At 43.3% G+C, this 21511-nt stretch overlaps 1 protein-coding gene across 1 annotated transcript in view; it reads left to right on the top strand.

Moving 5' to 3' along the window:
- Positions 1-21017, top strand: part of ERBB4 (erb-b2 receptor tyrosine kinase 4) — a 585583-nt gene extending 564566 nt beyond the window's left edge. The window contains exons 29-31 of the mRNA XM_065413000.1: positions 15177-15224; positions 16184-16481; positions 20572-21017. Of these exons, the coding sequence (XP_065269072.1) occupies positions 15177-15224; positions 16184-16481; positions 20572-21017 (792 nt within the window). The remainder of the gene's footprint in view (positions 1-15176; positions 15225-16183; positions 16482-20571) is intronic.
- The last annotated feature ends 494 nt before the right edge of the window (positions 21018-21511 follow it).

Genomic DNA, 21511 nt, shown 5'->3' with positions numbered 1-21511 from the left:
CCCACTCTAGTCTGCCGGGTGATGCAAAGGATAAACAAAAGGTGGATTTAAAACCCGCACATTGCAGCCATGTGGCACATTTCACAAATTTAAAACTTCTTCTTTGCATTTTTTTTTACATTATAATTATGCCTTGAAATTATGTCATTATTTTAGAGTAACATTAATTGCATAAATAGACATATAGTCATTAACATTAATTGCAATGACTATATAACTATTCTACAAACTTCAAAATTGCCTTTGAAATCACTAGAAAAGTGGTCTGATTGTTGTGAGAAAACTCCACAAAAATGAAGAAATTCACAAAAAGAGTGGAGAGTGCTTAGAGGATTGGGCCCTAACCTTCCAATATTCACAAATTATGGATTGGACAGTAGAGACCCTTTAATCAGACTCTCCTATAGCCTTTATTATGAATTCCTTTCTTTTGGGCGCTTGCCTGACAACTGTGGGGGGAGATTGTGCAGGGGAATTTCAGGGAGTTAAGAATCTGCTTTATGCCCCGGCATGGACTTTCTAGACTGCAGATTAATGCATGCTGGAGTAAACAGATGCTGTGTGCAATGCCAGTTCCCCCAGCTAAGTTGGTGCAGGGGGTGCTGTAATTTGCCGATAGGACAGGCTAGCAGTCAATCACTTCCCTCTGCCCCCACCACAAGGAGGAAGCAGGGAGGGAGTTGTTTCTCCCACCCTTTGCATTGAGGGCTTTAATAACAGGATGGCTGTGATGGGGCCCTCATCCCTACTATTTTCAATGAGTGGAATTCAGTACCTGTTTCTGCTGATGAGACATGAGCCAGAATAGAAGCCAGCTGCTTCTACCAGACCTGTGCCAGCTCTGCCAGGGTAACAGGAGGCAAAAGGAATTATTACAAAGAAGTCCCATGGCCTGTGTTATGTAGGAGGTCAGACAAGATGATTGCAAGAGCTCCTTCTGGCCTTAACTCTATGCATTTATGAAGCAGAAAAAAAGTACGTTGTCCTAACTGTCAGCAATATGACTCTGGAGTCATAGATTTTAAGGCCAGAAGGGACCATTGTGATCATCTACTGTGACCCCCTGGATAACACATGCTAGAGAATCTCACCCATCACTTCTGCATCAAGCCCATCACTTGTGTTTGAGCTAGAGCACCTCTTTAAAAAGATATCCAGTCATGAGTTAAAGATTGAAAGTGATGGAGAGTTCACCACAACCCTACGTAAGTTGTTCCAATAATTAACTACCCTCACCATGAACTTTTTTGGCCTTATTACTAGTCTGAATTTGTCTAGCTTTAGCTTCCAACCATTGACCCTCATTATGCCTCTTCCTGCTAGATTAAATTGCTGCTGACTATCAGAAATCTCTTCTGCTCAGGGCGCAGGTTTGCGGAGCAAAATGGAACCATGTGTTACATGCTCACTGTTCAGAGCAAACCTGCATTTAATGTTGCCTTTTTGGTCTGGTTGGCTCCGGCTATATGGTACCTTCTGTATTTCTTCAATACCTTCTTCATAATAAAGCGACCAGAACTGTCAATGTTTTTGCCAAATGTGACTTCTCCCTCTGCTAACCCCATTTCCACTGCAAGACAGGAGCTCTCTGATTCAGGCAAGACTTCATGCTTTTATATATGCAACCAAGAACTTAACTGTTTTAACTTTGCATCCAATTTCATTCATTCCTTCTCCTAAGTCCTGGTAATCGAAATAGGTGATCAAAATGTATCCTAATATTCCATGTCTTGCCACTAGTTTGTGTCATTTCCTTATGCATTCAAGTGCTGTAGTTCATCTCCAATACCATAACAGATGAACTTGTAGATTAATAGGATACTGTGTCAAAGGCATTCTTAAAATTCAGGGAAATTATGTTGACAGTGTCCCTCCATTAGCTCTCTTGCTTCTTCAAAACACTTGGTTAATTGTTTTATTAATCCATCCTGAATGTCTTTCATCACATCATAATGTTCCAGATATTTCCCTACTCTGTCCCTAATTAGTGGTTTTAGTATTTGGTACAATGATAAAGTCAAATCTATAGATCAGTTGTTTACCCAAGAATCATAGGACTGGAAGGAACCTCGAGAGGTCATCTAATCTAGTCCCCTGCACTCATAGCAGGAATAAGTATTATCTAGACCACTCCTGACAGGTGTTTGTCTAACCTGCTCTTAAAAATCTCCAATGATGGAGATTCCACAACCTCCCTAGGCAATTTATTCTAGTGCTTAACCACCCTGACAGTTAGGAAGTTTTTCCTAATGTCCAACCTAAACCTCCCTTGCTGCAATTTAAGCCCATTGCTTCTTGTCCTATTCTCAGAGGTTAAGAAGAACAATTCTTCTCCCTCCCCCTTGTAACAACCTTTTATGTACTTGAAAACTGTTATCATGTCCCCTCTTAGTCTTCTCTTTTCCAGACTAAACAAACCCAGTTTTTTCAATCTTCCCTCATAGGTCATGTTTTCTAGACCTTTAATCATTTTTGTTGCTCTTTTCTGGACTTTCTCCAATTTGTCCACATCTTTCCTGAAATGTGGCTTCCAGAACTGGACTCAATATTCCAGTTAAGGCCTAATCAGCACGGAGTAGAGTGGAAGAATTACTTCTCGTGTCTTGCTTTCAACACTCCTGCTTATACATCCCAGAATGATGTTCGCTTTTTTTGCAACAGAGTTACACTGTTGACTCATATTTAGCTTGTGGTCCACTATGACTCTGCAGTTCTCCGTCCTAGGCAGTCATTTCCCATTTTGTACATGTGCAACTGATTGTTCCTTCCTAAATGGAGTACTTGACATGTGTCCTTATTGAATTTCATCCTATTTACTTCAGACCATTTCTCCAGTTTGTCCAGATCATTTTGAATTTTAATCCTATCCTCCAAAGCGCTTGCAAACCCTCCCAGCTTGGTATTGTCCACAAACTTTATAAGTGTAATCTCTATGCCATTATCTAAATCATTGATGAAGATATTGAACAGAACCAGACCCAGAATCTGCTCTTAGGTATTGCCAGTTCGTTTTGGTACCATTTCCTGCTTTTTAAAGAGTTTTTTGTTTTGTTTTTTTATTCCAAGTCCTCTACTCTTTCTGCTTTGCGTCTCCCTTAAGAAGTTTTGGATGGATTTTAGAATTTAATCAATGTTTTTAGTCATCAGGCTAGCTTCAGTCATTTTTGTCTCCTTGTCCCTGGGAAATGTCTAATGTCATGTATCTGTTTCTAGCCCCTGTATTGGAAAGTCAACATCATAAAGCAGTTTTTTATGCCTAATACCCAGAAAGCGAACCTAGGTATAAACAGAAATTGAAACTGCCTGGTTTAATTTTATTGCTTAGGATGAGTAGAATATAAAAAAGCATCAAATCTGATGTAAAATCAATTAGATTAAAACAGTTCAGTTTTACTGATCTATCTTAAAAGAGAGATAATTTACAATGTCTCTTTAAAATATGCTAAATTTGTGACAGAAAAAAAAGAGTGAAATTCATATGTTGGGATCAAACAAAACACATGTGGGCCCACACTTAGCTATAGCAGGGTATTTTTTTAGTGCCAGATTCCATAGCCTTATGACAAGCAGTCCCTCACTCCATAAGCAGTCCTATTGAAATTAGCAGTGCTGCTCACAGAGAAAGGCACAGCATGAGCAAGGGTATCAGAAGCTGGCTCTTAATATGCCCCATGCTATCTAGCTGTTGAAGGTCATGTTGCAAGAGTTGCCCTACACTGCTAATCTTGTCCCTCTTGTTTTTTCTCTGACATACATGGTCCCGAGCCACAACGTTTAGATCCAGATTCAACCTTTCTAGTTTTGGAGGGTATTTGTTCTGGGGTTTTGGGTTTGGACACACATTTGCTACCAATTTAATATATATTTGGGATCAGCTAGCTGTGCTCTTGCCTTGCAGCGGGATTACCCTCCCCCAGTTAGAATTACCGTGAGTTCACACTCCCACCAAAGGACAGTAACCAGTCCAGGGGACCCCAGCTGTACTTTGCAAGAGCTATCAGTATGTGAAATGGAAATGTACTGAGCTTCACTGTCACTGGTTTAAAATCAAGGCGCATCTGCCTCATCTATGAATAGCTGTTGGCTCTGTTAACAAACAAGAGAACTTGCAGCTGATTCCGTTAAAAAAAAAAAAGTCCATGGCTATAAAGGGAGTGACTGCCAAATATTTCTAAACTCCGCTGATGAGGCACTCAGTGAGTTTCCAAAAACCCTTTTTATTTGGGAGGCACAGCTGGAAGAGTGGGTGAGGCTGACCAGAAAGACCTGACCCCAGATTTTCAAATGCACAGAACCCTCAGTGAGGGTCAGAGTTGGGAAAGAATCCCATTTAGGCACCTACGTAGGGACCTTTTTTTAAAAAAACAGTGCTCAGCACCAAGAAGATTGATTTGTGATACATGTGGCCAGATTTTCAAAAGAGTTCAGTACGCAACATGCTGAGTTTTTGGAAATTTGAACACTTATTTTGGTGCCTAAGTGGGAGCTGAGCTCTTTTAAAAACCTATTCCTGACTTGTGGGTGCCAAATTCACTTAAAAATTTAGCCTATAATGCAAGGGGCTCCCATGCAGCCAAGTAGATGGTTACAAAATATATGAGCCTCCACAACACGCACACTTTAAAATGCACTGACATGCCAAGCGTTAGCCCATCATTGCAGACACCTTACACAGCCCTTAGTGGTACCAAGGAATGTTTGTAGCTGGCCCAGGAAGTTAATAGTGGGGCCTGGGCACAGTGTGTTCATCATTCGGGATGACAGAAGCAGTTGCACTGAAGCACTACAGGAAGGGTCACGCTGCAGTAGTCAATGTTGTATTGCTGTACACCCACGCCAGCTGGAGGGCGGAAAAAAATCTTGGAAAAAAGCAGGATAGACAACTCTGCATAGTTCAACAGCTAGGACAACGGACTAGGAGTCAGGAAATAACGATTAGGGCTGGTCGAAACTTTTCCTTTGGAACTGCTTCTGACTAAATGAAATTTTTTGCCAAAAAAGTATCACGTTCTTTGAAAATGGTCACATTTTTGGGCAAAAAAACCCTGAATACCCCAAAACATAAAAGGGTTTGGTTTATAGGTGAAAACCAAAAAAAAAGTGATTAGGAAAAGCCACTGAAGTGCCTCAATAAGAGTTGTTGTTTGAGTACCTTCTGCCCCATTCTCTTCTATGGGCTACTGAATTGGACTACCTCTCCCATGAGTCCATGGAACTCCCATGATGCATCACAGCAGTCCATCAAGAGGGGCGACTGTGGTGCATCATGGGAGATGTAGTCTGGCCAGGGATTATACCCCCTAAACATATTTTTCATGTGGGCCATATCCATTTGGTATAAAATGACTTGGTAGCCAATGTAAAGATGCTGCTTTCCTTATTTGTTAAATGCTGATAACGAAAAAAATCAGAGCTATAAAAAGAAGCAAAGCTAGATGGGGTGGGGTAGGGTGGAGGGGACACAGAGGAGGTTTAGATTTAGAATGCTAATGATTACTTTATCCAAATCAGTTGGATGGCTATTTCTTTTAAAGTATTATTGCCACCAGATTCCCAGCCCTGCTCTAAATCATCCCAGCATCTCATCAAGAAGCCTATTCTTTGCGTTAAGAGACCAAGAGTGCACAATTATGGGTTTCTTTTCCCTTTGCATAACAAAATGGAGAGATTATCATCAAGTTACTATTCAGATTTTAGGAGGATTTAAAAAAAAAAACATCTTTATCTATTAGAGCTCCCTGTTCAGGCCAGCATGCTGTAATGATTACTCCTGTAAAGGCTTCGGAGGAGATGTGCTCTATTTCATTCTCAATGAGGGTTGATGGCATTTTGAGAGGCTCAGAATAGCCTTTGATTACTGTATAAAACAGAATGGGGAAGCTGGTTATATAGTGGGGGTATTGCCACGAGTGCTCCTCATCAGCTTTCTATTATGTTTTTTTCTGCCGGGAACATATCACAATCACAAATCACAAGCATGTTGTGTTTTTATTCTTATTTTCCCTGCTTTTCAAAAGTTGTGTGCTTTAAAGTTCAGAGTTCTGGTTTAACAGCCGTGTACAAAGGGAGGATTTTCGGACTCTGTGGTTCACTCAGGTACCACTGCATAAAAGCAAGGTCAACGTCTTGACCCTGTCATTGGCAACTATTCTCCTCTAAACCGTGGGGACGTGCCAAGTGTTATAGGGGTATCATTCGTTGGACAATGCAAGGGACCCGGTACTGGAGAAAGAATGACAGGGAATCAGTCCTGAGGAAAGTGAAATGGATTGATTAGAGAGAGGGATAAGAATATGGAGCCTCTTTCCCCCCGTGCTGGTTGGCTTTCCTTCCAGCTTGTTTGATGCCCAAACTGCATTAATGTAAAATAAGTCAATTTTATATGAAAAAAATACTTGCTCATATATCATTATGTCCTGATGAAAGACAATTAGTTATTATGAAGGTTTAAGCCTGTTTTGCACGCCTTTCCCAATACTTCCACTGACGTCTTTTCAACAGATATTTAATGCTATGCAGCAGAACACTTCTGTTTTAGTCACAGACAAGGTATAGCGCTGGGCAATGGCAGCGTGCCTGGACCCCCACCTGCAAGGCTGTAGAGAGCAGCTCATTCTAAAACTCACGATCACGGGTGTGGCTGGGGCCACTTTAGGCCCCAGCGTAAACTGGATCAACCTCAGAGGCCACAGAATCTGCCAGCGATTGCCAGAATACCAGGTGTTCTGACTTCCCTCTCCTGTTTTTTGGTGCACCGGCTCTCTATGAGCCAGGACTTCCCCTACACGGGAAATCCACTGCTGTCCTATTAGGGCAACTTTCCAACCCCTTTGATCTGTTCCAGATTGGCTAACAACAAGGGACAAAACCAAAGGTCCCTGGACTCTTTAATGTCCCCACAGAGCAGACAAGACCTTGGTTTTTAAGGACTCCTCTGAAAGTCCCATGCACAGTAAGCTGCATGGAACCTAATTTATCTTCCTTGGAAGAACTGTCAAGTTGAATCGAGTCGACCCTGTTGGGATAACTGCAGGGAATCTAGGTGTTTCAAAGCTGAGACTTAGTCTACAAAGCCCTCTAGATATCATTGTACAAACATTGATTCATTTATATGTATCATTATATAGACCGATTTTGTTTTACAAAATTGCCCTTCCTCCTTTTGTTTTAGGGTCAGATATATTTGTTGTGGGTGGTCTAAAGCCAGAGCAGAGTAAGCGGTTCACTCAGTGGTCAGAAGGAGGCTGTGAGTCTTCTGGGAAGAGGTGGATGTTTTCCAGGGTAGCTGTTTCCAATTTCAGTTTCATTTCAGTTTGGATCAGTTGTAAATACCAGCCTGTTTCTTTGAAATGTAACTGGTGTTTGCTCTGGGCTGATGGGACAGCTATGCATTGTTAGTTCTGTCTGCAGCACTACCAGAGTATCCAAAGCACATTATTCAGATCCACTGGCATAAACCAGCTGCCCTTATTCCAGGCGGACTGCTGAAATCTTTATGCTTACAGCAGCAGCTGTGCGGTCAGGTACATTTAGGAGGCTGCAGTTTGGTGACGTAAGGCTGGATACTCACTCGGTTTCTATCAAGACAGTTTCTGCTGATTAGCTATTCTTAGGTACAAGCAGCCCTGGCATAGAATTCCACAAAGGGAGGTAGGCAGAGCACGTGTGAGGTCCGAAATGCATGTGTAAGAAATATCATAAACTGTGCACTGCTGTGCAGTCATTTTACTTCTGTGCAAAATGGGTGTGACATATTGTCATTTGGATGTTGGGAGTATTTTACTCCTACTTTGCACAGGTGTAAATAACTATCCAAGGTGCAACAGGGCATAGTGAAGTGGGGGAGGGAGATTTGTACGTGAGAGCGATTTAAAGATTTGTGAGACAAATCCTGAGGTAATTGCTCCATTTTTACTAAAGCAAACACCAAGAGCCTGGTGCCAGGTAAGCTCAGTTGGCTTCTTTTGTGAGTACCACGACGTAGAGCTGTTAAAGAATGTCCTTTAAAAAATTCATAATTTCCTGTGAAAAAAAATTGTTTTTTCAATGAAAAAAAACAAACCCCAAACTCATTTTTAAACAGAATCAAACCGTGCAGATTTTCCCATAAAATTTGTTTTTGGTTTTCAATTTCCATTTTTTTGTTGAAAAAACAGAACATTTCAACCAACATTTTCACTTTGGTCGAAAGAGCCGTTTTTCGTCCAAAAATGTTCCACAGCAAACCTTTTTTGATTGGCTCCATCAGTGAGTCATTTTGATAGGGCATAAACCCTGATGCCTGAGAGCACTTACCCAGCAGTCCTACCAGAGATTTCAGCAGGGGTTTAACTCCCAATGTGACAGCTACATAAATTGCAAAGTATGTCAGGCAAAATGCATCTCTTGTACTGACCACTGGACAATATACATCTGAGTGTTCTTTGGAACCATCCTATGAATTCAGTAGAACCACATGGCAGGCCAGATACTGGAGTGGAGGTCCAGCAACGAAGCAGTTAAAAGAACGTATTACCGTCAAATTTAGCCACACATCTGCTGACTAACACAAGTATTCTGCCTGAGTACAAGCCTGCCTGACCCCCCTGGGTCTGTACTTAGGTGGCTACCCTGCCATTGCCCATGCTGCCGTGTTCACGCCGCTAGTTTGAGTGTGCTAGCTCAAGCAAACCAAGCATGTGTGTCTCTTCTGTAGTCAGTGGGGCTATTTGCACAGTTAGGTGTGGCTCAGCTTGAGCGTGGCAGACTCTGCCCTATCGTAAGGCAAACATCCTGGATAATGTGAATTTAGGGTCGATTTATAACAAGAAGTGGCTCCAGTTTTGCAAACTTCCCTATCAAATGTTTGTGTTTCCTGCCTGACAACAATGAAAACCAGCATCCCAGCGGCACTCAGAGCTGCTGTGTGAAAGAACCAGACTTGGGGATGTTGGACCCTCACCAGGGATGAAAGGGATGCGGGTGCAGGGGTGAACACCCAAGTCCCATCTGGTAGTGTCAAGACTCACCGATTCTCAGCACTTCCTGCCAGCTGAAAGATGCTGAGTGCAGCTCTGGAGAAGACTGTGAATCTAATCAACCTGATCAAGGCGGGGGAAGTGGGGAAGATGCTGGGCTCAGGGTCCCATAAGCACTGCAGAAGGGGCTACTGGAAATGGAGTGTGAAAATCACAGCTCGGAACGATAATGTGGGCAAGATCCTATCAGCGTAAAATGAAAGGAGACGCAGAAGAGATGCTATTCCAAAGGCTGTGTAGAGTCCAGTATGGAGCGGCTGTTTTATCTTTGTTTTCATTACATTTTAACGCGCCACCACAACGACATTATGTCCCTGCTATGCAGAGAGGAGCTATTGACCGAGAGAGACTGCAGAGGCCAGGAAATGGAAAACAGATTAGCAGACAGAGAGCAATAACACAAAGCAATACCCACAAAGGTCTTATTTACCTTTGTTTTATTGAGACTCATTTTACACGCATGTTAGAAATTATAATAGCTCCTAGGTCTTTGGCATTTAATACCACAAGGCCCTCTGGAAGGGCATAGGGAACATTTTTGCCTGTTTTAATGTTTTGCCTGTTGTACTTTGCCTTGTGCTTGAAATGGAGTCACAGGCCAAAAAAGTTGGAATGATACACGTTCCTTATGAGGGATGCTGATGGACCGTTAGAAATGCTGGGTTCCTGATAGCCTATAATCAGGGTTTAAATTTAGGGGGATGTATCTAACATAGATGTCCAGCCTACATGTTGAAAAGTGATCATAGATTTTTTCAGTACCCATCTTGAGATACTTTAAATAAAATGGGCTGATTTTTTCAGAAAGTGCTGAGCATGTGCCCTCCAATAATCAGACTTCCTCAAGAGGGATCTCAAGTTGAGCACCCGGACCATGGAGCAAAGCAAAAATCACTAGTTGCTTTCAGCAACTTAGGCACTGTATGTGAGGGAAAAGGCACAGTATAGAGTTGTGTTTATTTTCTATCTTTCAGGCCCTACTTATACTAAAACTTTTCTTTCCAACGAGTCAGTGTGTAAAATGCAAGAACAAACCAAACCAAAAAACCATCATAATCCACAAAGTATTTTGTATCAGATTTATAATTTCAGCTATTGAAACTTCACCATTGGAAATATAAAAAGTATTCCATGCCACACTCCCCCACCCCCAAAAATGTAATTTGCTGGCCAACTAAAAGTGACACAATAAAATAAAAGTTGGCTTGGTTCTTAAGTACGAAAAGTTGTTTTTGAAGCCTACAAAATTATGACTTCACATTGTAATTAGGAGGCAATTTAACAACATTTAAACAACAATTATATCGCATTTTCAACCCACTAATTTGCACCACAGCTGTTCTCTTTGCCTCCTATTTTGAAAAAATGACTGCAGAGCTTTAATGATGGCAAAAAATAAAATGAATGTAAAAAGAAACTGCTCAGACAACAATAGATATGAAAAGAGCCTTGGTTAGTAGTCTATGGTTAGCATTTATGGCGAGATAAAGGAAATACATGAGGAAAACATCATTACTGTGATGTTACTTGGCAGCATATGTAGTGTGCAGGTTGCTGACCAGAGGTTGTGAGCATAAGCTACCATAAATGCATTCATGTTGGTACGTCCTCTCCAGATATCTTGGAATGGGGTTATTCTAAGAGGGTCTTGTAATGGGTTATTCTAAGGGGGTCAGTTAATTTGTTACGGTCATGCAGTGTATATTTAATTGAAAGCATAATAGCCAAGAAAATATGGAGACAGAATAGGGATGACTGCATGATTCATGGTTAATGAAGCAAAGCAAACCCATGGTTGGGTTATCTTAGAACAAACAAAAATAGAAGGTGTATTGTTGTGTATTCCTTCCCTGTTGTACAAATATGATTCCATTCAAACTGAAGAATATATTTGTTCCAATTGAAAGGAAGTAAGGCAGCAAAAAGTCCTGTTTCTCCCAGATGACAGACTCCTGTTGACTCAACTCCTTTTTTTTTTTTTGCTTTCTGCAGCCTAGAGGCATAGGACCCCCGTGTTGGTTCATACACAGCGTTCCTCTGGCATCTGACTCTTTTACACTTTTCTAATCTCCTGGACAGCAGGAAGGAAGTTGAGATGATCACAGAATCATAGAATATCAGGATTGGCAGGGACCTCTGGAGGTCATCTAGTCCAACCCCCTGCTCAAAGCAGGACCAATCCCCAACTAAATCATCCCAGCCGGGGCTTTGTCAAGCCGGGCCTTAAAAACCTCTAAGGAAGGAGATTCCACCACCTCCCTAGGGAACCCATTCCAGTGATCAGAGGACAGATGAAGAAAAAAAAGGAGCACTAAGCGATAGGCAGCGAACTCCCATCCCTGATTCAGGGTCCTTGCTGTTTCCGAGAGTGCCCCTCTTAGATCATCGCTCCCTAGTTCTCGATTCACAAAGGACTAGTCTGCAATCATCAGTTTTGCCTGAAGCCTCTGCCTTCTCCACAGATTCCTGCTTGTCTCCCTTCAGTCCTTGCCTCTGCCCCATCGTTTTGGAGTAGGTCAGGAATGTTCCCTGAATGTAGCATTTTAGGGGAAGAGGGTTTTCTTTTGAGCACAGGATCCTGCCTTTCAGTGTGCCGGTTCTCCCCTGGTGCAGTAATAGCCACTGCTAGTAGTTCTGATCAGAAGCTGGCAGCTTGGGAAGCATCTTTCCCCAACCTTGATCTGTCTCCTTCTCAGTTGCAGTCTTGTTGCTAGATCCCAGCCCCAAGAAAAAAAGCCTGACGAATGACATTATGTCTGGAGAACAGGCAAGACCAGTAGTGTTCAGATCTCAGTGGGCAGCTCTCCACCTCTTGTATCCAACATCTTTTCCCTGCTTAAAAGGATATACTCTAGTGCCCCAAACCCACCTCCGAGATCCTACAGCTTGCAGAAGGATTGGTTGGCAGTGATCCCAACTCACAGACTATATTCAAGTGCCTACTGCAGGTCTCGGTGTCTCTCTGCTGCCATGAACACACTCTTGTTCTGGTTTCTCTTCCCCTAGCAGCTCCTCTTTTCTCTTGGTGAAAAGGCTTAGGGAGGCAGTTGCAAAATTTGGTAGCTTCCTTCCCTCTATAAATCTATCCTGTATACCTTCGTGATGAACAGATAAGTACATAAGCCTCTTGCTAACCCTAGAGAGACAGTGCATACAGTACACCCCCTCCTTTCTCAGAGGAATCATCCCAAATATCCCTAGAGATGGATGTGAAAGTCTTGAAACTCTCCTCCAGATCAGCCTTTCTAATGGGCACCATAAATTGGGCCATCTGTCAGCTATGGAAGAGCGGTGGAAGCTGCCATGCCTCTGGAGGTTGCATTTCACACTGTTTTGCAGCTCAGGCTGCTCAAGGGAGAGGATTTTTTTGCACACAGCTGGGACAGGATTGAGGCATTTTCTTGCTGTCTCCTCCAAGTCCTCTTCATCCCCCTGCCTTGGACGGTGCTTTCCATGCAGCTTGTATCATCCTCCGTTCTAGACCTGGCAGCAACCACAGCTGGCTCAGAAACGACAGCTCTGTTCCCAGAGCAGCCCTGCCCTTCAGAAGTAGAAAGCTATTTGGCAAGGACTTAAGGAACACAGCCAGGCACTTCCAGCCTCCAACCAGAGCCCCGGGCTCTACCACACTCATCCAGCATCGTTATTTTATTCCCAGAGGAACTGTAGAGCGGTTGGGGATTATTTCCTCTCCGTCCACGTTTCCTCTTTCCTTTGGGGTTGTTTGAAGATCCAGGGTACCCACCAAATTTTGCCTTCAGATGCCCCTGCATGGCTCCAAAAGGCCCTATTTTGGCCCTGGAGGCTAACTTAAACCTTCCCCCCTCCAAATCAGGATAAAATTCTCAGCAGGTTTCTCCCAAGCTGTCTAGCCTCATCAGCCCTGAAGGGGAGAGAGCTTTCCAGGCCTGCAGCTTCCCCTGTTATTGGGGCATGAGGGACAACATTTTGAGCAGGCAAGCGCTGAAAGCTCCTTGGACACACTGGCCTTCAAACCGTTCTCCCAAGGGCATACGCTGGGACTTCTCCAGTCCCCTTGGCTCTCCGGATTCAGGAGCCAATCCTCTGCTCAGCGTGATGATCCAGGCTTCAGCTCTGGGAGCTCAGCTCCAGGAGCTCATCAAGGAAATTACCGCAAAAGCCACTAACAGCTATGCTGTTCTTAGTATTGTTTCCTGATTCCCCAAAAGAGGCAATTCATAGCTCGTTTTGGAGGCTTCTCAGTCATAACCCTCATTTCCTGAAGCAGATTGCAGACAGAGGGCTATCCTGTGGGGCCAGCCTCCTGAATCCTTGCTTTGTTTGATGGGCCTGAAAGGTATTGATGTTTGCTCGTCATTGTCCACCCCTCACACCAGCAGTTATTTCGGTTTTGCAGACAAGCCTTTTCAGTTCTATCTTTTTTGTCTTGATTTAGCCCGTAAATTCTCACAAGCTGTTGATTCCACTGCGCTGCACTGTTAAGGGATAACATCTCTCCCTTCCTGGACAGTCTCTTTCACTACAGAATTAAAGACAATATTGTGATGCATACGCACAGGGGGGGGGCGAATTAAGCCTGCACTGTTTGCTGACATGAGAGGAATGTAGATTCAGGATTCCAGGTTCTGTAGAGGAGGGTGTTCTAGTGGTTACAGTCCATTTCTGCTTCTGCCGCCAGCCTGTTGCTGTCCCTCCATACTCCTACTCACTCATCCCACTGACTAGGGGGGAAAAGGGGACTGTTTTTGAGATTGGTGTGTGGTAAAGCTGCATGCACTTTTTGGATGCAAAGTTTTCCCCCACACACACACTTTGTCTTACATTTCCCCCCTACCCCGCCTTTTTCCAGTCCAAAAAAAAAATGGGTCACATTTTTTAAAAGTAAGAATAAGTGGAATTTTTTCCTCACTGAAACCAAATAAAGTAGCTCAACTAAATTCAATTGATTTTTTTTTATCAAAAACAATTTTAAAAAAATTGAATTAAAATGAAACCTTTTTTCAAAAATTTTCAAGGCAAAAAAGATTCGTTTTGACCAGCTTCTAGTGTGCGCAGACCTGGTGTGAGAGCCTCACTGCTATGCTGGCCTATGGCAGCAGTTAAAAGAAGCCTCGTAGTGTAAAGAGGCCCTGTACCAATTCCCATTGCATAGGCTCTATAGACGATTGCACTGCCCTTCAAGCAGTCCCTTGAAAGCCCTGGTATATGAGGTATGCTGGGGGTAGAGTTTGGAGAAGAGGAGGTGAGTCAGGAGCAGGGGCCACATCTGGAACAGGGCCCCAACATGCAGCTCTACCGAGCTTGCAGGCAATGCCAGGGCCCATAGGACACCCCAGAGAGGCTTCCAGAACTTAGAGAGGCCCCCAGGGCTATGTAAAAGAGGCCAAGGGCCTCTCCATCTCCTGGAGCAGCTCAGGATTGGGAGGGCACAAAGGTGGTTTAAAGCCACCTTAGCTCACCCGCTGCCTGAGTTCAAAGTTCCCATAGTTTTTACCCTGTCCTCGCTGGTTGATAAGAGTGGAAAAGGAAACCTTCTCTATATAGCCCAGATTGCTTAGAAATGGTGGCACCCCACAGCCTTCCCCGCTCTGCAGTGTCTCTGGGATGAGCCTGCCTTCTGCATGCGTACATCAGTCTCTCTGTACAATCTGTCCTTTCAAAAATTAAACCAAGGATATTGGCAAGACACACTCATCTCTCAGCAAGTGCAGCACCCATTCTTAATCAACTAGGGACAAATCTTGCAGGCCCTACTCAGGTAATACTCCCATCAGGGCCGGCTCCAGGCACCAGCTTACCAAGCAGGTGCTTGGGGCGGCCACTTCGGAGAGGGGCGGCACGTCCAGCTGTTCGGCGGCAATTCGGCGGACGGTCCCTCACTCCTGCTCGGAGCGAAGGACCTCCCGCCGAATTGCCACCGCAGATCGCAATCGCGATCACGGCTTTTTTGGGTTTTTTTTGTTTGGCTGCTTGGGGCGGCCAAAACCCTGGAGCTGGCCCTGACTCCCATTAACACTGAAGGCTTGCTGACTTCATTGGAAGTTTTGCTTGAGTAGGAATGGCCGGAATTGACCCCTCTTCAGTAAACCTCACTGTTGTGCATGTTTTTCCCCATTAGTTCATACAGCTCATGTGACTTCTTCTTATATCCATCATTCCATTTTTCTTTCCTATTAGAGTGAACTTGGACACAGCCCTCCTCCTGCCTACGCCCCTATGTCAGGAGTAAGTATTTCACAATCAACCTTCATCCTTTAGGTTTTTTTGGCTTTTTAAACCTTCTGTTTCCTCCCCTATTCTCTTCGTAAATTGCCCAATTTACTCCAGTGCCAACAGTGACTAGAATTAATACATAGGTTGGGCAAACCTACAAGGTCTCTCTAATCCCAGTCTGGATTCGTCAGGAAGCCCAGAGTTTATGGTACTATGCATCCCAAATGGGTGATCATAGTTCATAAAAAGGATCTAGGTAAAGTGCTTTGATGATTGTCTGTTTTGTCATGATTCTGAACGTGATGTGCTCATCCTGACGAGCAGTTATTAGGTTGAGCCAAAGCAATGAGTTAATGCACCAATGGGAAAACATCTTACCAAGCTAAAATTCAGTTCCCAATGGAAGAAGTATATAGTTTACATGACTGCTCTTTGACTGTTGCTACTTGTTTACACCAAAACCAGGCCCACTCTGAATAAAGACAGTTCAGAGATGGAGGCTTTTTCTCTCTCCTCTCTGGAGGAAGGTTTCCACCAGGTCAGGCTTAAGGTTTGTTGTTAGGAGAGCAGTTGTTCTTGCCAGCCCAATAGTTAAGGAGACCTACACATTATGGTCCCTGCTACTGTATATCTCAGTATTAGGCCTTGCATAGACTGGGGACTTGCCCTACTACCAGCTGTTGGTGGCCAGCAATTCGTGTAGTTGCATTCATGTAAACAGGCAAAACCATTATTGTCTCTGCTGGAGTTCCAGTCTGGCCGAAACCCAGGTACGCACCACCAGTGCAAATAGAGGCTTTGTGTATCTTCACCAGAGGTTGTAATGGTGGCAAGCCTCCCTGGCCTAGACAAGGCTTTGACCATTCGATAAAATGAAACATTGATGTGAAACCAAAGGAGCTTCCACATCTGTGTTGAGTCATTTGCTTTATTTTGTCCTTCTCTCTTGCACCACTTTGTCTTTCTCACAGAACCAGTTTGTGTACAGAGGCGGCGGCTTTGCTACAGAACAAGGAGTGCCTGCGCCATACAGAGCTGTCAGCTGCATAACTCCGGAGGCGCCAGCCATCCAGGGGGCCACGGCAGAGATCTTTGACGACACTTGCTGTAATGGTACGCTACGGAAGCAGGTGGCCGCCCTCGCACAAGAGGACAGCAACACTCAGAGGTACAGCGCTGACCCAACAGTGTTTGTACCTGAGCGGGGCCAACGGGGCGAGCTGGATGAAGATGGGTACATGACTCCGATGCGAGACAAACCCACAACAGGTAAACCTCTAGCATTTTGCGGTGAAAGATCTGACTGAGCTAATCACAAATTTTTGGCTGAAATACACACACACACACGCCCAATTCCAGCGTGTATAATTACATGTTCCTACTGTACCTAAATTCCTTCTGTGTTTTCCATTGGAGAAGTTATTGTGGACTTTCCTGTGTTTCTAAAGAACTTACGTGACTGGTACTGTTGAACAGCAGCTAAATTCCATGGCCCAATATATAGAGCTGGATTGTGACTTCACAGGTGCCAAGGGGAGGTGAAAAGGATGCAAGGAGCTTTGCTCATCTGCACCCTCATTCAGCAAAGCACTTGAGTGTGTGCTTAACTCTAAGCATGTCTTTAAGTGCTTTGATGAATTAGGGCTCAAGAGAGGTGCTAGTGAAAAACCTTGTATAAATTATCTGATTGGACTGTTTGAGATTAGTGACTGTAGCCTTCTGAGAGGGGGAAGGAAGAGTTGAGAGTGGGGATTAGTTGCTTTGGAACAAGGCGTTGCCTGATAGATTTTTATATTGATTATTGATTAATCTCTGAGCCTGCAGTGGTCGATATGTGTTCAGTCTCGTCAGCGGCTACAGCATCAGGAAGATTGTTACCAATATTATTAGAATGAGTGAGCCGAGGAATACACAAGAAAGAATTGCAGTTTATCATGAGTCCCTTTATTAACAAATCCACTGAGCTGATAAACAATCCTGCAAACAGTGAAATACAACAGCAGACAGAGAGGTAGTACAAAGTGTCTGGCCTTCTGATTGTCATCACTCACAATTCCGGAATGGGAGTCATTAACTTCCTCAGCATCATCTTCATCATTCTCTCCCATGTCACACAGGCTGGTTTATGCCTTTTATAATGAGTTACACTGACACCCACTGGGGTTCAGACGTATTTACGAAGGTTTCAACCCCTTTTCCTTTGGTGCTTCCACACTCCATTAAATTTGAGGTGCCCTGTTTTTCACAGGCTAACTTGTTAGTTCCTAATATACTCGTTAACATTTAGGTCCCTCAGTCACCATAACAACTTGTGGTTAGCACATCTGCTGAAATCCTAGGTCTGCAAAAATCCCCAAACCCTTCTGACCAGGTCCATTGCAATATACATTTCCTAAATACCAGCAGGTAACACATCTATTACTGTAACTGTTTCAGCTTGTGACACAAGGTCACTCATTGGTTAGCTGCTCATGTCAGCCTATCTAGGCCTGAGGCCTTGTTTGGCTAAGCTAAATATCTTACAGACCTAAGGCCTCTTGTCCCTCTGTTATAACATTAATTAATACTGATATTTCACCTCTATATCCTAAATGTACCTGATCTCTTTAATCCTTGACTACAATGGCATATCGCACATTGCACCCTCTCCAGAGGTGTACCATGAGCTACCCCGGCCCCTGTTCCTTGGAGACAACGGCCTGAATCTTCACTGCCTTGCACCTTGTATGGGGTTCTCCACTCACTCACACCAGAGTGTAAATGACACACTAGATGCAAGGCAGTGGAGATTCAGGTCTATTGGGCCTACTTCCCAGTGAGGTGCACACCACCCCCTATCCAGGGCTGTGGCTTAATGCCACTTTTAAGTGCATAATCAAATAAGATGCATTGGGATCCTTCAGGATGAAAGACAAAATCCATTCAAGAAGTGGATTTTATCCAGCTGGTTTTGGACTTGAATAACTGGATACTTCTGACATTTCTCACTGCAGATGTCCCCCATCAGTGATGTTTTTTTTCTTTCTATAGTTAACCTCCAAGCAATTCCATTTACAGTCCACTACCCTTGCAAACAGCTCCATTGACCTCTTGGTCACCCTGCCCTCTCTGCATCTGATGTGCTTTGTGTTTTACAGTGAAACATTGTTTCTCATAGAGCGCTGTTGAGACCCTGTAGGTCAGTTAACACATGGTAACCAAGGCCTGAGGGCTACAGGCTCTGACCTCAAGAATGAACTTGCTAACAATGTTGCATTAGTCCAGAAGAGGTGTGCAATATCTCCCAACCATCCAGCCTGCCAACATTTTGTTCCTAATGGGTTTCTGGTGGAAATCGAAAATCCTTTGTGCTGCTGTGTGAGAGTGACTTACCCTCCTCTTCCCTCCAAGCACCACGTGCCATTAACCTTTCCTCCTTTCAGCTGTGACCCTCAGTATTGTTTACATCACAGTGTTGACATTTTGTACTAATTTCACACAGTCCTACTCTCGGTTTAGTGCTAGCTCAGGAACTCTTCTGTATCCCTCTCGGTGCTAATTAGAATCTTTGTTCCTCCACATTCTGAGGCCCTTTGTCACTCAGTCGGGGCAGCTTTTAATCAGTCAGATAGCTGTGTTTTTAATAAAACAGCCATACAGGGGTTAGACTGTGGAAATGTTTATAGTACAGAGGAGACTTAAGTGGAGATAATGCTAATCTAGCATTTTCCAGGTAGGGATGCTGAGATAGTGGTGCGTTTCAGTGACTTAGACAAGGTCGCACAGAGAGTCAGTGGCAGGCATAGACCCCAGTATCCTCCTTCCAGTTCTTTGTTCAATGGACCATACAGCCAACTCTTCTAGAGAGTGATCCGCGGTTAAAGCACTGGGCTCAGAGAGATCTGGGTTTGGTTCCCAGTAGGGCTGTCAAGCGATTAAAAAAAATAATAATCGGGATTAATCGCGCTGTTAAACAATAACAGAATACCATTTATTTAAATATTTGTGGATGTTTTCTACATTTTCAAATATATTGATTTCAGTTACAAAACAGAATACAAAGTGTACAGTGCTCACTATATTTATTTTTATTACAAATATTTGCACTGTAAATAACAAAAGAAATTGTATTTTTCAATTCACTTAATACAAGTACTGTAGTGCAATCTCCTTATTATGAAAGTTGAACTTACAAATGTAGAATTATGTAAAAAAATAAACTGCATTCAAAAATAAAACAATGTAAAACTTCAGAGCCTACAATTCCACTCAGTCCTATTTCTTATTCAGCCAATCGCTCAGACAAACAAATGTGTTTACTTTTGCAGGAGATAATGCTGCCCACTTCTTGTTTACAATGTCACCTATTTTGGATCATTATCAAGCAGAACCTGTCATCAGTATGGTTGCATGTCCTTTGGAATGGTGGTTGAAGCATGAAGGGGCATATGAATGTTTAGCATATCTGGCACACAAATACCTTGCAATGCTAGCTACAAAAGTACCATGCATATGCCTGTTCTCACTTTCAGGTGACATTGTAAATAAGAAACGGGCAGCCTCATCTCTCATCAATGTAAACAAACTTGTTTGTCTTAGCGATTGGCTGAACAAGAAGTAGGACTGAGTGGACTTGTAGGCTTTGAAGTTTTACATTGTTTTGTTTTTGAATGCAGTTATGTAACAAAAAAAATCTACATTTGTAAGTTGCACTTTCACTATAAAGAGATTGCACCACAGTACTTGTTTGAGATGAATTGAAAAAATACTATTTCTTTTGTTTATCATTTCTACAGTGAAAATATTTATAATCAAAAATAATAATATAAAGTGAGCACTGTACACTTTGTATTCTATGTTGTAATTGAAATCAATATATCTGAAAATGTAGAAAAACATCCACAAATATTTAATACATTTCAATTGGTATTCTATTGTTTAACAGTGCGATTAAAACTGCAATTAATTGCGATTAATTTTTTTATCACGATTAATTTTTTTGAGTTAATTGCATGAGGTAACTGCAATTAATCAACAATACTTATTCCCAGCACTGCCGCATACTCCCTGGTGACCTTGGACAAGTCACTTAGTCTCTCTGTTTCCTGTCTCCTACCCTTTGTCCATGTTTAGGCACTAACCTCTTTTGAGCAGGGACTGTCTCCCATTATGAGTCTGTACAGTACCTGGTTCAATGTGGCCCAGATCTCAGTTAGGGACTTGGCACTATTTGATAGTAGTGAAGTGAAGATAAGTAAAGAGTGCTGTAACCATTGGGAACCTTGGTCTCAAGTTTACATTCAAATGAGCTGCCAGTCAGAGATGCTTGCTGCTGTGTGGACATATTACCATGTGTTGACATACCTTCTATCTTTTTTAGATTACCTGAACCCAGTAGAGGAGAACCCATTTGTCTCTCGACGAAAGAACGGTGATCTTCAAGCTCTGGACAACCCCGAGTATCACAGCGCCCCGAACGGGCAGCCCAAAGCAGAGGACGAGTATGTGAACGAGCCGTTGTACCTCAGCACCTTTGCTAATACCTTGGAAAACGCGGAGTACCTGAAGAACAATGGGCTTCCTTTGCCAGAGAAATCCAAGAAGGCCTTCAACAACCCGGATTACTGGAATCACAGTCTGCCACCGCGAAGCACCCTCCAGCACCCGGACTACCTGCAGGAGTACAGCACAAAATATTTTTACAAACAAAATGGACGGATCCGGCCCATCGTGGCAGAGAACCCTGAATACCTCTCTGAGTTCTCCCTGAAGCCTGGCACTGTGCTGCCCCCGCCACCCTACAGACATCGAAACACGGTGGTGTAGTGACATCAGTATTACACAAGTAGAGAGGCAACCCCTTCTAGCCGCCGGTCTCTCTTTCTTTCTTTCTCTCTCTCTCTCCCTCTCTGTCTCCTGTGAGCTTCCTCTTTTTGCCAGTTCACTCACTTTGATATTTCCAAGTAGAAAGACACCTTTGAGTCATTTGCTGATTGGGTTAGGAACCTGGAAGGAAAGAAAGAAAGACTGAATGAAGGAATGAAAGAAGGCCAAAAGCTGGCATTTCTCACCTTTCACAGACCCTGAGGGTCAGAAGGTCAGACAAGCCAGTGAATACCAGTAAAGGCCAGTGGCATGTTGCCTGCTGTCAAGTTAGTTCTCAGTGATTCAACTCAGATGCTGTAGGGGAAGTCACAGTGTCTGTTTCTATCAGCAGGAACTGAGGAAAGCCTATTCAGCATTCCTGGAAATCGCAATGCAGTTTCCATTAAGGGGGAAAAAAAGGACAATTTTTATATCACATGCGATAGCATAATAAT

Source organism: Emys orbicularis, chromosome 11, assembly GCF_028017835.1.
Source record: "Emys orbicularis isolate rEmyOrb1 chromosome 11, rEmyOrb1.hap1, whole genome shotgun sequence".
Classification (NCBI taxonomy): Eukaryota; Metazoa; Chordata; order Testudines; family Emydidae; genus Emys; species Emys orbicularis.
Note: the sequence above shows the minus strand (reverse complement) of the source record. Positions and strands in the feature narration are given on the sequence as shown.